Here is a 20,925-nt window from a genome sequence, read left to right as displayed (position 1 = left end):
AAAGAAAGGATCTTTTTTTCCCCCCTCTTCTATTGTGAAATGTTAGGAGATTAACATGTCAAGGAAGTACTTAGTGTGTTTCTGGGTTTTTCTGTGCTTGTAAGGACGGTAGAGGAAATCATGTAGGGAGGCTTAAAAGTGGTGTGTCAGTCAGGTCTGACATCACTTCTCAAGCACTCACCATTCAGACTGAGGCCACAGGTAATGCCCAGCCTTGCCGAGCTCAGAGCCTTCTCCACACGGTATCAGTCAGATTTAGGACTGATCCTGCCCTTCGCTCACAGGCTCAGATTCTCAGGGAAACGTGTTCTCCAAGCTGCCTCTGTTGACCTTATTTCCACAAGAAGGCTTGTGTTCTTAGAGTCCAGACTAGACAGGCCCAGCAATATTGGGCACCTGCCGTCAGACTCAGACTAGATGCCTCGCTTGTTAGTAGACTAGGAAGGTGCTCTGAACCAGACAGAGACCTGCCTTTTAGTCGTGGGTCTTCTCTGAACTGGCTTTGTGATCTCAGACAACAACACCTTTAGCTTCCTAATGGAGACCATATTTGAGCTTGTAGCAATGATTTCTCTGTTTCCCTAGACTGCAACAAGCTATTTCGTTTGAGACAAGGTCTCTCTGTGTAGCCCTGGCTGTCCTGGAATATGTACACCAGGCTAGCCTCAGACTCACAGAACTCTGCCGGCCCCTGTCTACTGAGTGCTGAGATCAAGAGTGTGCGCCACTGTGCTCAGCTTCAGCTGTTTTCCTGTTGTTGTTGTTGTTGTTGTTGTTGTTGTTGCTATTTGTTTGTTTGTTTGTTTAAGACGGTCTCACTACACAGTCCAGGCTGGCTTTGAACTTGAGATTCTCCTGAGTTACTCAGTCTCTAATGTGCTGGGATTGCAGGCCAAAGCCGTGATACCCAGCTGAAAACACCACTTTCTTTTTTTCTTTTTCTTTTTTTTTCTCTGTGTAGCCCTGGCTGTCCTGGAACTCACTCTGTAGGCCAGGCTGGCCTTGAACTCATAGAGATCTGTCTGCCTCTGCCTCCCAGCGCTGGGATTAAAGGTGTGCACCACCACCGCCCAGCAAAAGCATCACTTTCAAAGTCTGACTAATGACTGTTTTTACCTTATCTTTTCAAGAAATCCATTTAGAACACCATCTCTGTATAATTGTTGTGGGACAATCTTTTTGCACAGTGTGAAGATGTGTCTCTGCCAAGGCACCTTCTGATTGGTTTAATAAAGAGCTAGGCAGGAGAGGATAGGTGAGACTTCTAGGCAGAGATAGGAACTCTGGGAAGAAGAGAGGCGGGAATCGCCAGTGAGACACAGAGAAAGTTGCACATACAGTACTGAGGAGAGGTAACGAGTCACGTGGCAGAGCGTAGATTAATAAGTTTTAAGAGCTAGTTGGGAACAAGCCTACGCTAAGGCCAAGCTTTCATACTTAATAAGAAGTCTCTGTGTCATTTGGGAGCTGGCGGACACAGAAAGACTGACTGCATGTAATAGTCTAAATAATCAATTCCCCCATTTTCCAGATAGTCTGTAAAGTGTTACAGTGTTTGTGTCTTTGATACATTTGTGTACCCTTGCTTTAAAAATAGAATGACTCTCAGGAAAACCTCTTATCCTTTAAAGAATCAAGTCGATTATGTACAGCTAAACTGTTTTCACAGGGAAGAACACCTCCCACCCTGCCTATATTTGAATGGAGTTGCAGGGTTCTCACAGGCAGTACTGGGGTTTGAATTTTAAGCAGACATCAGGGGTGTTGAGAGATGAAGTATTAAAGATTTCAGTTCTTGGCCTCTCTGGGGCCTGGTGGTGTGATTCTCTATTTTATTTGCTTTGTGGTCTTTCCCCAATGTACCTTAAAATCAAAACAAACAAAAAACAAAAGCACCGGGAGGTGATGGTTCACGCCTTTAATCCCAGCACTCGGGAGGCAGAGGCAGGTGGATCTCTGTGAGTTCGAGGCCAGCCTGGGCTACAGAGTGAGTTCCAGGAAAGGTGCCAAAGCTACACAGAGAAACCCTGTCTCAAAAAACAAAATAAATAAATAAACAAACAAACAAAAAATAACAAAAGCATGGTCTTGTAGCCTGGCTGGCCAGAAATTTACTATAAAGACTAGGTGGCCTCAGACTTCCATTGATACCTCTGCTCTGACTCCCGAGTTCTCCATAACCAGCTCCCAAGTTACGTGTGGCTTATGTTGAGGCTAGAGAGAAGGCAGGTAGGCCTATGGTTCTAACCAGATCAAACCATAGTGGAGAACTAATCTTCCAGTCTTTGTGTTTAGTTGCTGTTTCACTGACTGGTACATGGTCATACTACAAACTAGCAGTGTGCATCTGTGCACACATGACTTACCACAAGAGTTCAAAGTATCTAGAACCAAGCATGTGGCACATGTCTGTATTCCCAGCACGTGGGAGGCTGAGGCAAGAAGATTACAAGTTTGAGACCAGACTGACCCCATCACACACACACACACACACACACACACACACACACACACACCACACACACACACACACACACACACACACACACACACACACACAGGTCTATACCATTGTGCTAATTCCACTATCACTCTATGTAGCTATAATGTCAAACAATTGGACTAAAAAGGTTCTAAACGGTTACTCTGAAATACCTGCTTCTTGGAGGATAGGCAACTAACAGTCTCCACACATGCTTCCTGAGCTGCAGACTGTAAGGGACCAGAAAGTTTAAGTACTCCTGGAAGCTGGGCTGTGTTGAAATTGGTGCTTTCACACTGTCTAGTATACTAGACATGAGTGCCCTGGGGAATGCCCCTCCTTAGGCACTCATATCTTCTGCTCTTTCCTTGTTATGGGCTGGGAGTGGTGCAGCCTGATCATACCAAAGTACCACTCCTCTTCCTATCCAGGGCTCCACAGGTTTTCTGCATCCTCAGTGAAACCCAGGTGTTACTACCATTTATTTCTCTGAGATAACAGCCTGGTCCCCTTGGTCTTCAGGACCTGCTAGATTTTTAATTAATTAATTAATTTGTTTGTTTGTAGTTTAGTAGTGTGCCTTCCTGGAAGATTTGAAAGCAGGGTCCTAAAGAGACACCTGAACATTTATGTTTTGCAGCCTTTAAATTATATATATATATATATATATATATATATATATATATATTATATTTTATATATTATAAAATTTCTATTTTATTTTATATAAATAAATACCCTAGTGGTAGAAACAACCCAGCTTTCCATGATGGATGGATAGATAAACAAAATGTGATATATACCTGTCTCTGACATTTCTAGAATTATGCTTACACTGCACTTCCTCTTTACTCAGATAATATTATATTTTTCTGGGATCTTTGATGGAGTTGAAGACTAGATAGTTATAATTAGTTTTCCTTGGTTATGATAAAAGGTAAATTAGATGTGAAACTTTTTTGGAGGGGGAGGGGTTTTGAGACAGGGTTTCTCTGTGTAGTTTTGGTGCCTGTCCTGGAGCTCGCTCTGTAGACCAGGCTGGCCTCGAACTCACAGAGATCCACCTGGCTCTGCTTCCCAAGTGCTGGGATTAGAGGTGTGTGCCACTGCCATCTGGCATTAGATATGAAACTTTAGACTCACAAATATGGAGTATTTTCTTTAATTTTGCCAAATACAAATAAACTAGATATTATAGTTGTAATTCTTGTTTGATAACTGTTTTGTTATATGTAATTTTACTGTTAAAATGAAAACCTTCCTTTTCGATTAGACAGAAAAGGGGAAGTGCTGTGGGATGGTCTTTCTGTATGCTGTGAATACATGTTGCTACCATTGGTTAATAAAGAAGCTGCCTTGGCCTATGGCAAGACAGGTTATAACCAGGCAGGAAATCCAAGCAGAGAAACAGGGAGAAGTCAGGGCAGATGCCATCCAGCTGCCCAAGGAACAAGATGCCAGCAGACCAGTAACACCATGGCCATTGGGCAAAATATAGATTAATAGAAATGGGTTAATTCAAGATGTCATAGCTAGCTAGCAATAAGCCTGAGCCACAGACCAAACAGTTTGTAATTAATTTTAAGCCTCTGAGTGCTTATGTTAAAAGCAGCTGTGGGGCTGTGGGACTGGAGTGAGACAGAGAAAAGTGTCTGACTACATCTACCCATATACAGTGGCATATTGCTCAGCCTTAGGAAAGGAAAGGTATTTTGACACATGATACAACTTGGTTGAACTATGAAATAATGTTATAATTATGAAATAAGCCAAACATATAATTATGAGCCAAACATATAATTATGAAATCAGCCAAACATAATAACAAATATTGTATGATTGCATGTATATGAGATACTTAGTATGGTGAATTTATAGATAGTAGAGTTCACAGAGAAAGTAGCATAGTGGTTCCCAGGGGCTGGGAGGAAAAGAAATAGAAATTACTTCCTGTATATAGAATTTCAATTTAGAGTGATAAACTTTGTAGGAAGGATGGTTGTATAATAGTGTAAATGTACTTAACTGAATGTGCCAGTGAACTGTGCACTTAAAAATGGTTGAAGTGCTCTGACAGTGTAGCTCATGGAAGAGCACTTGCAAACTTGCACTTTGCGTTGTGAGCATAATTTTTAATGGCTGAACCATTTTGGGTGGGAGGTTGTGAGCCTAACATTTAATGGCTGAGTGCTCTCTCCAGACCCACTTGCAAATTTAGAAGTGGTAAGTTTTATGTTATGTATTCTGCTAGACTTTGCGTTACTATACCAAAATGCCTGGCAGAAACAACTCAGTGGGGGGAGGGGCTGTTCTTCACTCACGTTTCAGAGGGTTCGTTGCATCATGAGGAGGAGTACATGTGGCGATGTTCGGATTATGAAGAGAAATACAGAGAATCACAGATAGTGGTCTCAGAGAGCATGTCTCTGTCTGACAGGCATATCTCTTGCAGGATCCGCCTCCCACAGTTCTGCTACTTCAGGAGCCTATTCAGAGTCTAAGTCTATCAGTTGATTAAAACATTCATTAGATAGAATCTTCATGTTAGTTGTTCGGGAGCATCTTACAGACTCCCTAGAAGTACACTTCACCAATCTCCCTATTGCCTCTTAATCTTACCAAGTTGATAATCAAGATTAGTTCATCTTCTGTGTATTTCCAATACATAAACACACCTCAAAGTTACATTTAGAAAAGAGACAGAAGGCTAGGCACGGTGGTTAATGCCTTTGGAGGCAGAGGCGGGTGGACCTCTGTGAGCTGGAGGCCAGCCTGGTCTACATGGTAAGCCTCAGGTCAGTCGGGGCTAAATAGTGAGGTGATAGAGATGGGGTGGGAGGAATGGGTAAGAAAAGGAGAGAGAAAGGGAAAGGGAAATAGTGTGTGCACTAAAGCAGCAGCAAAGCTTCCTTAGAGACAGACCCTTGGGCTGTGACGTTGACATCTCAGCCACCGTGAGTGTCCGCAGACTACTAAGACACCTTCAGCTGGTGTCAGTTTCTCAGAATGTCAGGGCCAGTGCCGGTCAGTTCATCCAGTCTCTAGTCCAGAATTATGAGGAGGTGCTGCCTAAGTAACTCTTCCAGCTCCTCACACCAATGCCGTTTGTCATTCACTTATCCACACGTATCAAGTGCTCACTTGATGCCGTGGGAATATAATAACGGGAGAGACATGATCTTCAGCCCTTCCTGAGGATCAGGCTCGGGTACTGTTTAAACACTATGATGGCATACTATGCCTCTGGCAAGAATCAAAGACTGATTTCTGACATCCTTAACGCTGGCTCCCCTTGCGTATTAGACAAGTCAGTGAACTTGCCTTTAGGTCTCTCTGCCCTTGTCAACAAAATGGAAAAGGTTTGTGGCACCGGGCTGAACATAATAAGAGTGAGACCGAGAATATGAGATATTGACTCTGGGATGAGGGCCTGACCCTTATGGCCCGTCTGTTGCCCTCGGTGTGCATACAAGCCCTCAAAGTTTCATTTAGATGGCATTTGTGGGGAGGAGAAAGGTAAAGCTTACCCTCACAATAACCTCCCTGTAGCCTTGGCTGGCTGGAACTCTGTGTAGACTAGGCTGGTCTTGAACTCACAGGGATCCCTGAGTGCTGGGATTAAAGGCGTGCGCCACACCTGACCCCGATATTCCCGCCGCCACCGCTGTCCTGTATGCCGTCCTGTCCCATTCCTTCTCTTTCCCAGGAACAGGTTACAGCAGCCTCAGCTGGGTTTTGGCAAGTCACTTGACTCAGACGGTGCAGGTCTAGCAGCTGGCAGGCACCCACATCAGATAATACGCCTTATTTGTTTTCCAGCCAGATGCAGAAAAGAGGCCCCAGCTGCTAAGAGGAGAGTGTGTTCAGTGGCTCGATGGTGGATCGCTTTCCTGCCTTGCTCTAAGCTGGATCCCCACACTGCAAATGTGTGCGGTGTAGGGGTGGGGGTCGTCTGATATCACTGATATCAAGTGAAATGGGCTGGGAGACTTAAGTCTCTAGACTGCTGGTCCAAACCAAGGCCCCGTGTGGCCCAAGAAGATGTGCTCGGCTTCAAGGATCCTTCCTCTCTTTGCTTCCCTTGGATTCTGTGGCCTTTTTGTACAACACACAGAAGGTCCTATGTAAGATGCTTGTTAGGAGATCTTTTTGAAAAGCAAGCAGTTTTTCAGTGCCATTGTCTGGAGGCTGTGAGGACCTCAGTCTCCCCATCTGTACATCGGGAATTGTGTTCATGTGATTGCTGTGGGAGTGAACTGAGACAATGTATGTCAAGCGTGTAGCCGAGACGAGCCTGGGCAGATGTCTGTCTGTAGCTCTGGTGGTTTTCTCTGTGGGAAGCCCGTGCTAACCTGTTGGTGGGTGGAGTGGGGTTATGCGTGGAGGAGAGGTTTCTAAACAGAACCCCTCCTGGGTCTGTGTCGTCATCATCTGTAATCATCCCGAAAGCCCAGGCTCTTCGTTATTAGCAGTTAATTGGGACGTAGCTCCTGCTTGTCCCCTCTTGTCTTTTAAAAAAATGACTTAAGAGCCACAGTCTTGCCTCCTGTGTGCGGCTGTGGTGGGGGTGTGCCGCTGTGCCCAGTTTCCCTCCTGTCTCCTCAGTGACTAGCTGATGTGCGTGCTGGCTTTTCACAGACACACTCCTCACTATTTCCCTCCCCAGGTCTGCCCCCCACCTTCAGATGGTGATGGCTTGGTTTGTTTGTTTTTATCCTGGCTCCCACTTCTTCCTATCAATGATGCTTCTGTCTCTGCAGGTCCTCCAACAATGGAAACCATTTTTCTCTCTCTCCTACTCAGGAGAGAGAATCCCTGTTTCCTCCTTTGACCTGGAAGAGCCTAGGGCTTTAAGGTTGTATTTGCTTTCTAGTTTTAGGATTTATTTTACGGGCATGCATGTTTTGCCTGCATGTATGTCTGTGCAACATGTGTGTGCAGTGCCCACAGAGGCTCAAAGAGGGCATCAGATCCCTTGGGGCTGGAATTAAAGATAGTTGTGAGCCATCTAGGGTGGGTTCTGGGAACCAACCTTGGTCCTCTGAAAGAGCAGGTGCTTTTAACTGATGAGCCATCTCTCCAGCCCCCAAGCCCAGGCTGTTGACTAACTACTAAAATTCTGTTTTATGCCCTCCAGAGCCTCTGTGGGCAGCACTAAACCTTCATCTGAGATCTGGTAATGTTCTTGCTGAAATCCCTCCATTGCTGTTACAGAATCAAGATTTTCCTATATTGTCGCTTCTCCTAGACTCGTTAGGACTATGAAGACAAGTTTTTTAATTACAGAGAATTTGCTCATAGTCTTGCCTAAGTCTTTGAAAATGGAAAATCCTTGAGCAACATTATGTCATCAACATCCAGTGAGCCCAGCTGCTGTGTCTGTCTGCTTGTATCCAGCAGAACTGGCTTGCACGTGCCCTGCATGTGGGCACAAGTGTGAGGACCAGGCCATCTCCAGTTCTTAGATAAGTGGGTCCTTTCATTAACCATGAATGCCTGCCCTGTCAGCCCCCCAGAACGGAAAGAGCTAATGTCTGTCCTTTTCTCTCTGTCCCAGCTGTTAGTAGGGTATATACTCTCAGTACACACCAGGTGCTCAGCAAATGCCTGGTGACTGGATAGCTCACTGGTCCATTTGCTCATTTTTCCCCAGGCTTCTGATTGATCATTCTTAGCTACTTATTCTGCATGTTAGACAAACACCTTACTACTGCAGCCCTGAACTCCCTATTTGAAAGACCCCTGGAGAGGTGAAGGGTAGTTGCACATTCTCCTTGAAGAATATTTTTGTTCCATTCCACAAGAAGACAACTGTAGGTGGAATTTTTTGTCAGGACTGACAGTCAGCTCCCAAATAACCACACAGAGACTTATATTAATTATAAATGCTTGGCTGGTAGCTTAAGCTTGTTACTAACTAGCTCTTACAACTTAAATTAACATGCCGTCACATGGCTCTTGGCTTGTGACCTCATTTTCTATACATCCTGTTCCCTCTGCATCTGGCTGGCGACTCCACCCTTCTTCCCAGTGTTCTCTTAGCCTGGCTCTCCTGCCTGAGCTCTCCCTGCCTAGCTATTGGCCAGTTGGCTCTTATTAAACTAATGAGAGCAGCACACCTTCACAGTGTACAAAAAGATTATTCCACAGCAACAGACCTAGTGGGTCCAGAAAAGCCAACCCCACTCGAGGATCCTAAAAGAACCTAAGTGGCTTTTCTTGCCTAGGTGTCCTCGAGGATTAACGTGCAGGCTGTGGGCCAGTCTTCAAAATCCAGGACTCTGTCAGCTCTAGGTTTTCCCAAAGCTGTTCCATTTCATTAAGGGTCTTAAGTTCACACCCCCCTCGCATGGAACTGTGACTGTCATATCCCTGACTAGTAAATGGACCCTGAAATGTTATGGGTTGTTTAAATTTTTGTAATGATGGTAGCAATAATGATGATATCCTCAAGGTGACCCAGGCTGGGCTCTGTCTTCTGGAGACTATGTTGATCACCACCCGTGCCTGAAGAATGGAAACTTCCTGAGCTGGGCTATGGAAAGCAAAACCCACATTCCAGCAGCAGCAGCAAATAGAAGGACATGGAGCTTTCCTTCTCTTTTCTCCTCATCTGCTCCCTTGGCTTTTTTTTTTTTTTTTTTTTTTTCCCTGTCTGGCTGTTTAGGTGAACAGGGAGCCCCACAGCAGCCGTACAACAGGTGCATCCCTGGCACCGGCTCAGGTGCCCTCTTTTGGCCCCTTTTAGGCTGCACCCTCAAGGGCAGTAGGTGCAGCTCCCATGTCACTGGCTGCAAGCCTCAGCCTGCCTGCAGTCACAACTATCCCAACAGCTCAGGCGCTAGCCTGGCAGGAAGTTGAGGGTACAGCTGACTGCTCTTCAGGCCCCTGGGGCTGGCTGTGAGCAGGCTTGGAGGCCTGTCAGGGAGGAAAGCTCATGAGAGTCCCACCTGTGTTTATCCGTTCATGAGTGGGAGCCAGGGAAACCTTAGGACTCCACCTCCCTGTCCTCAGCTCTCAGCCCTTCCCTCCTCCTGATGAACTGGGCCGCCACCGGTGGTCCCCAGGGCCCTCGTGAACACTGCATTATGTCCGTTGAGAAGAAGGTGCTGAAAGCAGGAAGAGAGCCTTACACTCCGCCCAAATGCTCTTGTCTAGTATGATGGGATTGTGTATTTGGGGCTCCACTTCCCCCCTGGCATTTCTTTGGCGCTTGCAGAGAGATACTGGTTAACTAGTGACCAAGTTGGAAAGAGAAAGGAAATGGTCTGGCATGTGTGTGCACATGGGATCAGCAGAAGGGAGTTTGGAGACGGTAGGAGAACAGGCAAGGGCTGGTGAATAAATGGGCACATGATACCAGGTGATAATTGTGGAAGTGAAAACTCACGCACATTTAACAGGGAGTCATAGAATTAAGAACACAGACTTTTGTTCTGTGCTCAAATCTTGACTCAGTCACTTACTGTCTAAAGTAAAAATATATTGTATAACATGTATGTAATTCAAAAAGAATAAAAATGTATGTGTATGTATATATTTTTTTAAAAATATGAAAATAAGGTTGGGAAGAAAGGTTTCCGTGGGAGAGAGGATGAGGAGAGACAGGGAAGGCACCAGGAGATAAAAGGAAAATGACCAACATCCGTTAAATACATGAACCTGTCTGAGCATAACAGCTATATACAGATTCGGTGTCTACATACATGAACCTGTCCGAGCATAACAGCTATATAGATTCAGTGTCTATATACATGAACCTGTGCAAGCATAAACGCTATATAGATTCAGTGTCTATATACATGAACCTGTGCAAGCATAAAAGCTATATACATATTCAGTGTATAAACACATGAACCTGTCCAAGCATATACGCTACATACAGATTCAGTGTCTACACACATGAACCTGTCAAGGAAAAACTGAAAACTAAAAAAAGTGTCAGACTCAAGGAAAGAGATTGTTGAGAGACAGTGTAGCAGTGTTTTGAAAGACATTTCTGGGTTTATAATCTGATTAAACCTCTGGTTCTGCCAGGCCTATACCTTTCTCTTACCCAGGAGGTATAAGCCAGTGTTAATTATACTTCAGCCAGTTCTTGCTAAAACCTCAGTTTACTTGCTTTTGGGTCTGTAGTGTCATAGATTATTTTCTTTAAATTGTATTTATTTACTTATTTATTGATATTTACTTCTTTTACAATATGTGTATAAGTGTTTTGCCTATGTGCGTCTGAGAACCACATATGTGCCTGGTGCCCACAAAGGCCAGAAGAGAGTATGGATCTCAGATCCCCTGGAGTTACAGATGGTTGTGAGCCACAATGTGGTGCTGGGAGTCCAACCTGTGTCCTCTAAAACAGCAAGCATTGTATAGTTCTGGCTGTCCTGGAACTCACTCTGTAGGCCAGGCTGGCCTCGAACTCAGAAATCCGCCTGCTTCTGCCTCCTGAGTGGTGGGATTAAAGGTATGCGCCATCTCTCTAGCCCCATCTTATAGATTATTAAGCACTACAAAAGAGGATTGCTTATATAGTTTACTTATTAGAAATTACAACTAAATTTAAAAAAAAAGAAAAACAGAGTAATCTGTGCTTGTGTTAATATATAGCAGGCCTCTGTACAAATAGACATGTATATATGTGTATATTAACATATATATGTGTGTATTCATTCATACATGTTCATTGTTATGGTTATAGTAATAATAATTTTTATTGCATCAAGTTCCCTGGGGCATTGGAGAGCAGGAAGGAAAGACTATCACACTCTCTACCATCAGAGCCCTAGGCATGCCCTGAAGGCTGTCTCCCAGGTGACAAGTCCTTTGCTTCATCTGCCTGTCTGTGACATGCTGCTTCCATTTTCTGATCTGGGCTAGACCCTGCTGGCCTCAAGCCTCCCCAGGCTCTCTCCTCAAGCTCTCCCAAGGGACAGAAGCCTTTCATCCTGTGGCTCAGGGCCAGTTCCTGGCTCTTGTGAATCCATACCGGAGTGTCCTGGCCTCCTGTCTCCTCGTCACCCTCTTGTTTTCTCATGGGACCAGGACTCTGTCTCTTCAATGTCACTGTGTTTCATCATCACTCCCCCTCTTTGCATTTTTAGTCTCTGGAGAGAGTTTCTGTACAGACCCCAGGGCTTCTTTTCGAAGTCTACATTCATCCTGGATCTTCAGGTCTGTGGTGTCCTGTGGAGCAGCCCTTCTCCTAGGCTGCTCACACTCTTTTCAGAGTCCTGGGAGGGCCAGGCCTTCCCCTCTCAAAAGTCCTCCCCTGTAGTCTAGGGAAGGAGAAAACCTCTTCTACTGGAGACCAGTCCCAAGGCTGGAAGCAACGCTGTGAAGATGTCTATGCCTGCCCTGGTAACCCCGTGTGTTCATCTGTTTTCAGGCAGTACCCCAGCTCCTTCTCTCCTGGGAGCATTCTTGGGCTGCTTCAGTTTTGCTGCTGATACATTGAGCTGTCAGGTTTCTTTCTTTCTTTTCTTTTTCTTTTTTCTTTTTCTTTTTTTTTTCTTTTTTCTTTTCTTTTCTTTTTTTTTTTTGGTTCTTTGAGACAGGGTTTCTCCGTGTAGTTTTGGTGCCTTTCCTGGAACTCACTCTGTAGCCCAGGCTGGCCTAAAACTCACAGAGATCCACCTAGCTCTGTCTCCCCAGTGCTGGGATTAAAGGCGTGCGCCACCATCGCCAGCTCTTTCTTCCTTCCTTCCTTCCTTTCTTTCTTTCTTTCTTTCTTTCTTTCTTTCTTTCTTTCTTTCTTTCTTTCTTTCTTTCTTTTTTGGGAGGAGGGAAGGGGTAGGTAACCTTGTTCCACTGTTTAGCCTTTATTTGGTGGTAAACTGGCATCATCCACTGTGTTGGACTGCCTACATCCAGCTCTGTCTACCCTCAGGCAAACTCTGCTTCCACATAAGCGAGAAATAGAGTGTGGAGTACAGAGATGAAGTGACTCATTGTCTCAGGCTGACACAGTGGTCACAGGACTGGAACAGCTTCTGTAGGTCTCCACTGGGCTCCCGTTGTTCACGTTGAAGTGATGTATGTGCGTGTGTGCTCATGTTATCTGTCTTTACATGGCGAAATAAAACTAGCATGAGTGAGCAGGGTGCTGCACGCTTTTAATCCCAGTACCCGGGAAGCAGAGGCAGGTGAATTTCTATGAGTTCCAGGCCAGCCTTATTGATATAGCAAGCTCCAGGCCAGTCATGGCTACATAGTAAGACCCTGTTTCAAAAATAAAAACAAAACAACCCAAAAGCCAAAACCACACCTCCTAGCATGGTGCTTTGCATATAATAAGTGCGCATTAATGTTGGCTGCTATTGGTATCATTCTTATAGTTACTTAGAAGCAAAAGCAATACACATTTCCACAAGCTTGTAAGAAGTCCGGTTGAGCACTGGTAGAGGTTTGAACACATTTTCTTTAAAGATTTTTATTTATCTATTATGTTCACAGTGTTCTGCTTGCATGTATGCCTGCAGGCCAGAAGAGGGCACCAGATCTCGTTATGGATGGTTGTGAGCCACCATGTGGTTGCTGGGAATTGAACTCAGGACCTCTAGAAGAGCAGCCAGAGCTCTTAACTTCTGAGCCATCTCTCCACCCCCCCCCACCCCCCCCACCCCCCCGAGCACATTTTTATGTGGTGGGCTGGAAGGGAGTGTGCTTTGGGTCAGCCAGTTAGTTCAGGGTCTTTATTAACAGGCTTTGGGAATTTATACTGACCCGCAAATTTAGCATTAACTTTTTACTTCCTAAGTTGTTCTGGCCTGCAGGCATACACTCAGACCAAATGCTGTATACATAATACAGATGTTAAAATTGTGCTGGGGATGAAACCCAGGGCCTTGTACGCCTCCGGCGAGGGCTCTACACTGAGCTCTACCCTGGCAAGCACTTTGTTCTAACTAAACTCCGCCTCCAGCCCTTAACTGTTAAGTGAAAATACTTTGAAGTGTTTTCAGCCCCTGAGTGGAGTCGGAGCTCAGGCCTGCCGTCCCACTGCAGAATCTGCAGTATCAGTGGCAGCCTCAGCTGAGAACGGCCTTCCCCGTCCTCCCATTGACTGGCCCTGACGTCCACATGCTGTACGGGCAGGAGTATCAGATGAAGGGAAATGAGCGGCAGTTCCTGCCCTGCAGCACCAAGTGACCTAAGTGATGCTGAAGATTGAGTGGTCACAGGCACTGGCTGCGTCACGTGGTTATCCTTTCACTGTGTGACCTGGGGCTGATAATCATACCATTTTTGTTGTTTTGTTTTTGTTATTTCTGAGGGGAAGGTTGAGAGGAGGCGATGGAGTTAACGTATGTTAGAGTCTTTGAAAAATGATACCGAGGGATATATGTGTGCTATAGTGTCACAGAGAGCCAGGATGATAATCTCCGGGCCTTTGAAGTCTATTGCCCCCAGGAGGGATGTTGGCAAAGCTCTGGCTGATGGTGAACTTGATAGCCCAGCTTTGTGAGGGCAAAGCATGAGGCCCTCAGTGGTGCTTTGTGTGACACCTGAGATCTGGGTGTCTGTCTCTGACACCTGCTGTAGAAGCGGGCCCTGGCAGCTGGCGCTCGGGAAGGAGAGTTCAGCCAGAAGCAGGAGGAATCACTTGACAGGGGACGAGTGACAAGTGCCAGTCATTCAATCAGCACATTCTTCAGCTCCAATTGCCCCCCAAGGGGGGGGGGGGGCGGGCTAAGCAAGGACTGGGTACCCACTGGCAGGATTAATGCAGATGCAGAGATGGGAAAGATCCAAGCAAAGGGCCCAGTGCCTAACATAGAGTGTTTGCCTAGTGAACACTGGCAGGGCCGTGGGGAGGTGATAGAGGACCACAAAGTCCGTGGAGCAGAGAGGATACATCTGCTGCTATGCTACCACCAAGTCCTTGCCTTCCTGTCTGCTTAAGCAGAGGGGAGAGTCAGAGCTACTGACTCTTAACAGTTCACACAATTCAAAAGAATTTGGGATTTCTATCCCCCGACTCTCAAACCCAAACCCCTAATTCAGGAACTGTTAGGAGGAAGGGACTCGTATCAAGCAGCTTGTGAGTCAGACACATATAATCACTGCTCACAGCAGGCCTGGCGGATGGAGAAGGCCTGGTGGATGTTCTGATGAAGAAAGCAAGGTTAAAGAGATACAGTGACTTACTCAAGCTGTTACAGCTGGAAGGGGCATGTATACTTGGACCTGTCACTCACAGCCCGAAGACTACACTGTTGACCATCCAAATCTCATATTTCAGAACCGTGTAGACATACCTGTGACCTTCAGGTGAGGGCCTGGTTAGGTTTAATTTTACTGAGTTTCCTGTCTTTTCCTCAATAGAACTATCCTTGGCCACAGAGAGAGCCTTCAGTTAAAAATGAATAGAACTGGTGTCAATGACAGTTCTTCACTTAGTATAGACCTGAGTTCAGTTCTGAGTACAGCCAGGAAGCCAGGGGGTTAGAGCTAATAAGTGGATTAAGGCAGCCAGCCAGTCAATGCTCGGTTAAAAGAAGAGACATCAAGAGCATTGTAGCCAAATTCGACCAACAGGACTCCTCTAAAAACAAGGGGGTTGGGGCTGGAAAGATGGCTCAGTAATTTAGAGCAGTTGCTGTGCAATCATGGAAACCAGCGTTCAGATCCCAGGACCCAGGTAATAAGCTGGACACGCTGCGCATGTGCAGGGTGACTAAGAAGGAGCATGGCTGGGCTTACTGGCTTTCGGTCTAGATGAGAAAACATGAACCTCGGGTTCATGGAGAGACCTGTCCTCAGAGGGAGTAGGTATAGAGTGAATGAGGGGCATTCCCAATTGTAGCTTGAGTTTTTCTGCCTGGCCCACAGTCTTAGACCCAATCAAGTAAACACAGAGACTTATATTGGTTACAAACTGTATGGCCGTGGCAGGCTTCTTGCTAACTGTTCTTACAGTTTAAATTAATTCATTTCCATAAACCTATCCCTTGCCACATGGCTCGTGGCTTACCAGGATCTTCACATGCAGCTTGTCATGGTGGCGGCTGGCAGTGTCTCTCTGACTCAGCCTTCCACTTCCCAGCTTTATTCTCCTCCTTGCCCCGCCTATACTTCCTGCCTAGCCAACGGCCAATCAGTGTTTTATTGATTAATCAGCAACACATTTGCCATACATCCCACATCCAATGGTCTCCATGATGCATAACACACACAGACACGCACACACACATACACAGACACACACACACACACACACACACACACACACACGCACACACACACGCGCACACACACACGCGCACACACACACACGCACACACATGCACAGTGTGAGGGGCTCATTTTTTGAGATTTTTTTTTTTAAAGTATGTGTCTGTCTGGGCATGTGCCCTTGGAGGCCAGAAGTCCTCATAACTGTAAGTGTGACTGCATCTCTGTGTAGTAACCTGCTGCAGGCCGCAGGAATATATCACAAGAACTCAGCTGGTTATGGCAAAGTCACTACCTGGAGGGATCAGGGAATTCCTCCAGAGGAAGCCAAATCCCAAGGAGTTTTTGATGTTACTTGGCTTGTTGTATATCAGCTGTATTCTGTTATGAAAATCATGTGTGCCTTCATAGTTTTCCCAATTGACTTTTCCCTAAGAAGCGCTAACAATGTGGACTGATCACCCTCTGGACATACACATTCCAGGTATTTGGAGAAAGCCTCAGGAAAGGCTTTCTCTGGAATCAGATTATCTCCCTTAGTCACTTTCAAGGACTACAGGAAACACCACCCAGGTGGGCCCCAACTTCCGAGGACTAACAGTGATAGCAGCCCACATGCAAGTCTCCTGACTTACGGTAAATTCCACAAGGAGACACCGCCTAGGAGAGGTGGACGTTAAGTAATAGCTTTACACAATTTAGCTTGGACCCTCCCTTTATATACCGGGACTTCCAGGGCACAAAGGGGGAGAAGAGAAAAGAGAATGGAAGAACTAGATGGGTAAGAACTTGAGAGGAACAAACTGAGATAGGGAAGAACTAGATTGAAGGGCTAGAAGAGAGGACTAGAGGAACGAGATGGAAGATGAGGAAGAGCCAGATGGGGAAGAACAAGATGAGGAAGAGCCAGATGAGAGAGAAGGAGATGGGAGAGGAGCTGATAGGGGAAAGAACTAGATAGATGAGAACCTAGAAGGGACAGAACTAGATGAAGGAATTAAGATAGAACCTAGAGGGGACAGTAGATAAATATAGAGAGAAATCAGGCAAGAGCAGAGCTAGACATGAGAGCAGAATAGAAGCTGTGCAGAGAGAGAACTATCACAGAATAATGAAGTGTATGAACTAAGGAGTTTCGTGTACATAGATTCATTTCTTTTCATCAAAGATTAATTATCAGCTGGTTGTAGATTCTTCCCGGACCCTGGGAGGGGACTATCGAGGGGCTGGACCCCCCAAGTCCCCGATAGTAACCCAAGGCCCAGATCCATAGCTAAGATCTCTGACTCCAGGACTCCTCTAAGCTCTGCTAAAGAGTGGCCACAGGGGAGAGCGTAAATGATGACAGACATTGGCTTGTAAGGGCTATCTTCTCTAATCTTGGGTGACAAATAGATCTGTGGCTCAGAACTCCAAGCTCCTCTTTCCCCTTCTGTAAGTTGAGAATGATGGCCTCTGACCTGACTCCAGCATCTTAAAAGGCTCACACGATGCCACGCCTCTGAGATGCTTTCTCAACACAAGCCCCATAAGAAAAGTCCAGCCCCCCAGGGCATGCTCCAGTCTGTGACCCCATGCCCACCCCTCCAAGCATCAGCACATAAGGCACGGGATGATGTCTACCTTCTGCGTGGTTCATACTACTTGTACTCTGTGACTGTTTTTGTTTTGCTGGGACTTGGTCTTGCTGTGTATCCCAGGCTGGTTTAATCCTGCCTTAGTTCCTTTAGACTTGATGTGTTCTAGGCATCTGCCACCACACTTAGCTGTTTATTCTGGCTTTATTTAGTTAGCTATGTCCCTGTTGGTGCTCACATGGGGATCCCGTGACACTTCTGCCCTCTGCCAACTGTTGATTCCCAAGGGGGAGGGGGATGACTGCCAAACTCCTTTTACGTGGAGTTTTTTTCCCAAGTGGTGCATCCATCCGACTCCTCCTAAGAGTGCCTGTGTTGAGCCTGCATGAACTCCAAGCTGAGATGCAGCCCAGCCCCACCAGGGCATCTTAGTGAAGCAGCCCACTCCGGTTCTCAGCTTAGCCTTGTTCCTGTTCGTTCTGTGACTCTAGAGTAGTCATTTCATCAGCCTTGGTCCCTGTTTTATTTTGTTTTTGTTTTTTTTTTCCTCTGAGACAGGGTTTCTCTGTGCAGCCCTGGCTGTCCTGGAACTCACTCTGTAGACCAGGCTGGCCTTGAACTCAGAGATTCGCTTGTCTCTGCCTCCTGAGCGTTGGGACTAAAGGCATGGACCGCTAGCACCCGCCTGGCTTTAAGGACTTTTGTTGTTGTTGTTTTTCCCATTTTTCGGACCTGGAGTGAGGATGGAGTGAACTTAAGAACTGGGGCTGGAGAGATGGCTCAGAGGTTAAGAGCACTGGCTGCTCTTCAGGAGGTCCTGAGTTCAATTCCCAGCAACCACATGGTGGCTCACAACCATCTGTAATGAGATCTGGCGCCCTCTTCTGGCCTGCAGGGATACATGCAAGCAGATCACTGTATACATAATAAATAAATCTTTAAAAAAAAAAAAAAAAAAAAAAAAATGGGCTGGAGAGATGGCTCAGAGGTTAAGAGCACAGGCTGCTCTTCCAGAGGTCCAGAGTTCAATTCCCAGCAACCACATGATGGCTCACAACCATCTATAATGAGATCTGGTGCCCTCTTCTGGCATGCAGGCATACATGCAAGCAGAACACTCTATATATAATAAATAAATCTTAAAAAAAAAAAAAAAAAAAAAAAAAAAAAAAAAAAAAGAACTGGCCTGATGGTTCACGGCTCTGATTTGTGGCCTACAGTGTTGTAGGCTCACTTATTTGAAGCCCAACCGATCTCTTTATTGTTGAGAAGGCACTGGCTTCTAGTGAGTTACGGACTGACCTGGGCTCTGACTCTTCCCGCCTCACCCCCTTGCAGCCCCTCACCTCTTTGTTGTGGGAATGCTTGCTTGCACATCAGCAGTTTCCTGTCCCCTCCCTCCCACCATGGTCTGTCTTTTTTGCCTCCTCAGATGCATGTGAGCTAACCTGTTCCAGAGCACAGTGAGTTCCAGTGAGTCACAAATAGCCTTCAGATCAGATCAGGACTAGCTAGCCCTCTAACTTTGCTTGACAGAAACCAAGTCCCTGGCTCACTCTTTCCTGCCCCCTTCAACTCTAGTTCTATCCAGCAATCCCATGGTTAATGAACAGAGAGAAGTGTACCCCTTACCTTTACCCCACCTCCCACAATCCCCTTGCTACCCTGGAAATGGCCTTTGCCACCATTTCTTGACTGGGCCTTTTGTGAGAAATCACTCACTCTGTGCAACTGGGTAAGAATCATGCTGTAGTAGGTCCCCACAGTGTGTGACAGTAGCTGAGTTCACCAGGCAGAGTTTCTTCTCTGATTGAGGGACGGTAAGAGGTCTTTCCCACTCTCTGCCCTGTGGACTATGGCTAAATTTGTATCTGCCCCTGCCTCGCCCACTTCATACCTACCTTGTGAGGTGGGGTGAGGAGAAGAGAAGCAATTCCCTCCCTTATCTCTGCCTGCCTAACCTTACAGACTTACAGGCTCCTGAATTTAGTTGACCTTGTTTTTCTCTTTCCCTCTCCTAGGATACGGCAGCTGGAGAGAACTGGCCAAGGCCCTGGCCAACAGGAACATCCCTGCTGTTGATCCAAATCTCCAATTCTATCATCCCCAGAGGCTGAGCCTCAAGGTATGCGGCAGGTCCAACTTTCCTTCCAGCCTCCTGCTGCTGGATCAGCAGGACCTTCAATTACCCTCAGTTGCTCCATGGCCTTAAGGGAAATCTTCTTCTCTGTGGTGTATGCAGAGGGGAGAGAGCTGGGAGAACCCCAGTTTAGCCTCTAAGAAGTTCTAGATGATCACGGCTATTTGCCTCCCTCAAAGCCAGTGGTCCTCAACCTTCCTCATGCTGAGACCCTTTAATACAGTTAGTTCCTCATGTCGTGGTGACCCCAGCCATAAAATTATTTTGTTGCTACTTCATAACTGTAATTTTGCTACTTTTACGAATCGTAATGTGAATGTCTGATATGCAGGATATCTGCTATGTGACCTTTGTGAAAGGGTCATTCCACCCCCAGGGATTGTGACCTACAGGTTGAGAACCATTACCATTGCTCAAAGCCTCAGTGGGCCTAGTTGTCTTGTTTCTGCTTTTACAACATTGTCTAAACTATCTGTGAGCTGTTCCAGGCATGTGGCCCCCATCTCAAGACAACACACCCTAAAAGCTAGGCTTAGAGGTAGAGCCTTTGCCTAGCTTATGTGAGGCCCTGGATTTCATATTTCACCCCTCTCTTTCTCCCTCTCCCTCTCCCTTTCCCTCTCCCTTTCCCTCTCCCTCTCCCTCCCTCTCTCTCTCTCTCTCTCTCTCTCTCTCTCTCTCTCTCTCTCTCTCTCTCTCTCACACACACACACACACACACACACACACACACACACACACAGAGCATTTTCTGCCTATTAACCAGCATATCTATCTTGGAGACAGGACTGTATCTGATGAATAGTGCCGGAGGTGGTAAAGTAAACCAATGCACTTCCCTGCAAACAGCTGGGGTGTAGTTTGTCATGGAACATTTCCTTATAGTGCTATCAGGTGGTAGATTACGGAAACTAAGGGCCATTCCAGTTTGGAATCCCACCCCTGCAACAGTTGAGCCAAAAACAGACATGGATCCTCAAAGCCAGGCGAGACCAAAGTAAATCTATAGACATGTATGTCGTAGCGAGGACTTGGGGTGTCTTTGAGGGGCTCCTGTTTGTTGAGACCAGTGACAAATCTAGATAGCACTTGGGGTAGGGGGTGTTGGAGGAATAAGAAGTCACAGTTCCTGTCCCAAGTGGGTCCAGGGTCAGTTTTTTTTTCTCATGGAGCAGGTTGAAGAAATTCAGAGATGTGAACAGACCTCAGGAGTGCATGTTGACAAGCCTGAGATATTCTTGGGGATATGATGTAAATAATGAATGAAAGAATCTCTATTTTAAAAAAAAAATATTTATTATACAGTGTTCTCCCTGCATGTATGACTGCACACCAGAAGAGGGCACCAGATTTCATTACAGATGGTTGTGAGCCACCATGTGGTTGCTGGGAATTGAACTCAGGACCTCTGGAAGAATAGCCAGTGCTCTTAACCTCTGAGCCATCTCTCCAGCCCCCTGAATGCTGACAAGGTTCCTCGGAGCAGGGACTGTGTCCCAGGACCCCCTACTTCCCCAGGGGCATCTTCAAGGAGCCCCAAATGCTGTCCT

General features: G+C 46.2%; 1 protein-coding gene across 1 annotated transcript in view; it reads left to right on the top strand.

The window, feature by feature from the left end:
- Nucleotides 1-20,925, top strand: part of B4galnt3 (beta-1,4-N-acetyl-galactosaminyltransferase 3) — a 106,530-nt gene that overhangs the window by 52,999 nt on the left and 32,606 nt on the right. Inside the window, exon 2 of the mRNA XM_059256871.1 lies at nucleotides 19,257-19,360. Within this exon, the coding sequence (XP_059112854.1) occupies nucleotides 19,257-19,360 (104 nt within the window). The remainder of the gene's footprint in view (nucleotides 1-19,256; nucleotides 19,361-20,925) is intronic.

This window comes from Peromyscus eremicus, chromosome 3 (genome assembly GCF_949786415.1).
Source record: "Peromyscus eremicus chromosome 3, PerEre_H2_v1, whole genome shotgun sequence".
Lineage (NCBI taxonomy): Eukaryota > Metazoa > Chordata > Mammalia > Rodentia > Cricetidae > Peromyscus > Peromyscus eremicus.
The sequence above is the reverse complement of the archived record's forward strand: the minus strand, read 5'-3'. Positions and strand labels throughout refer to the sequence as shown.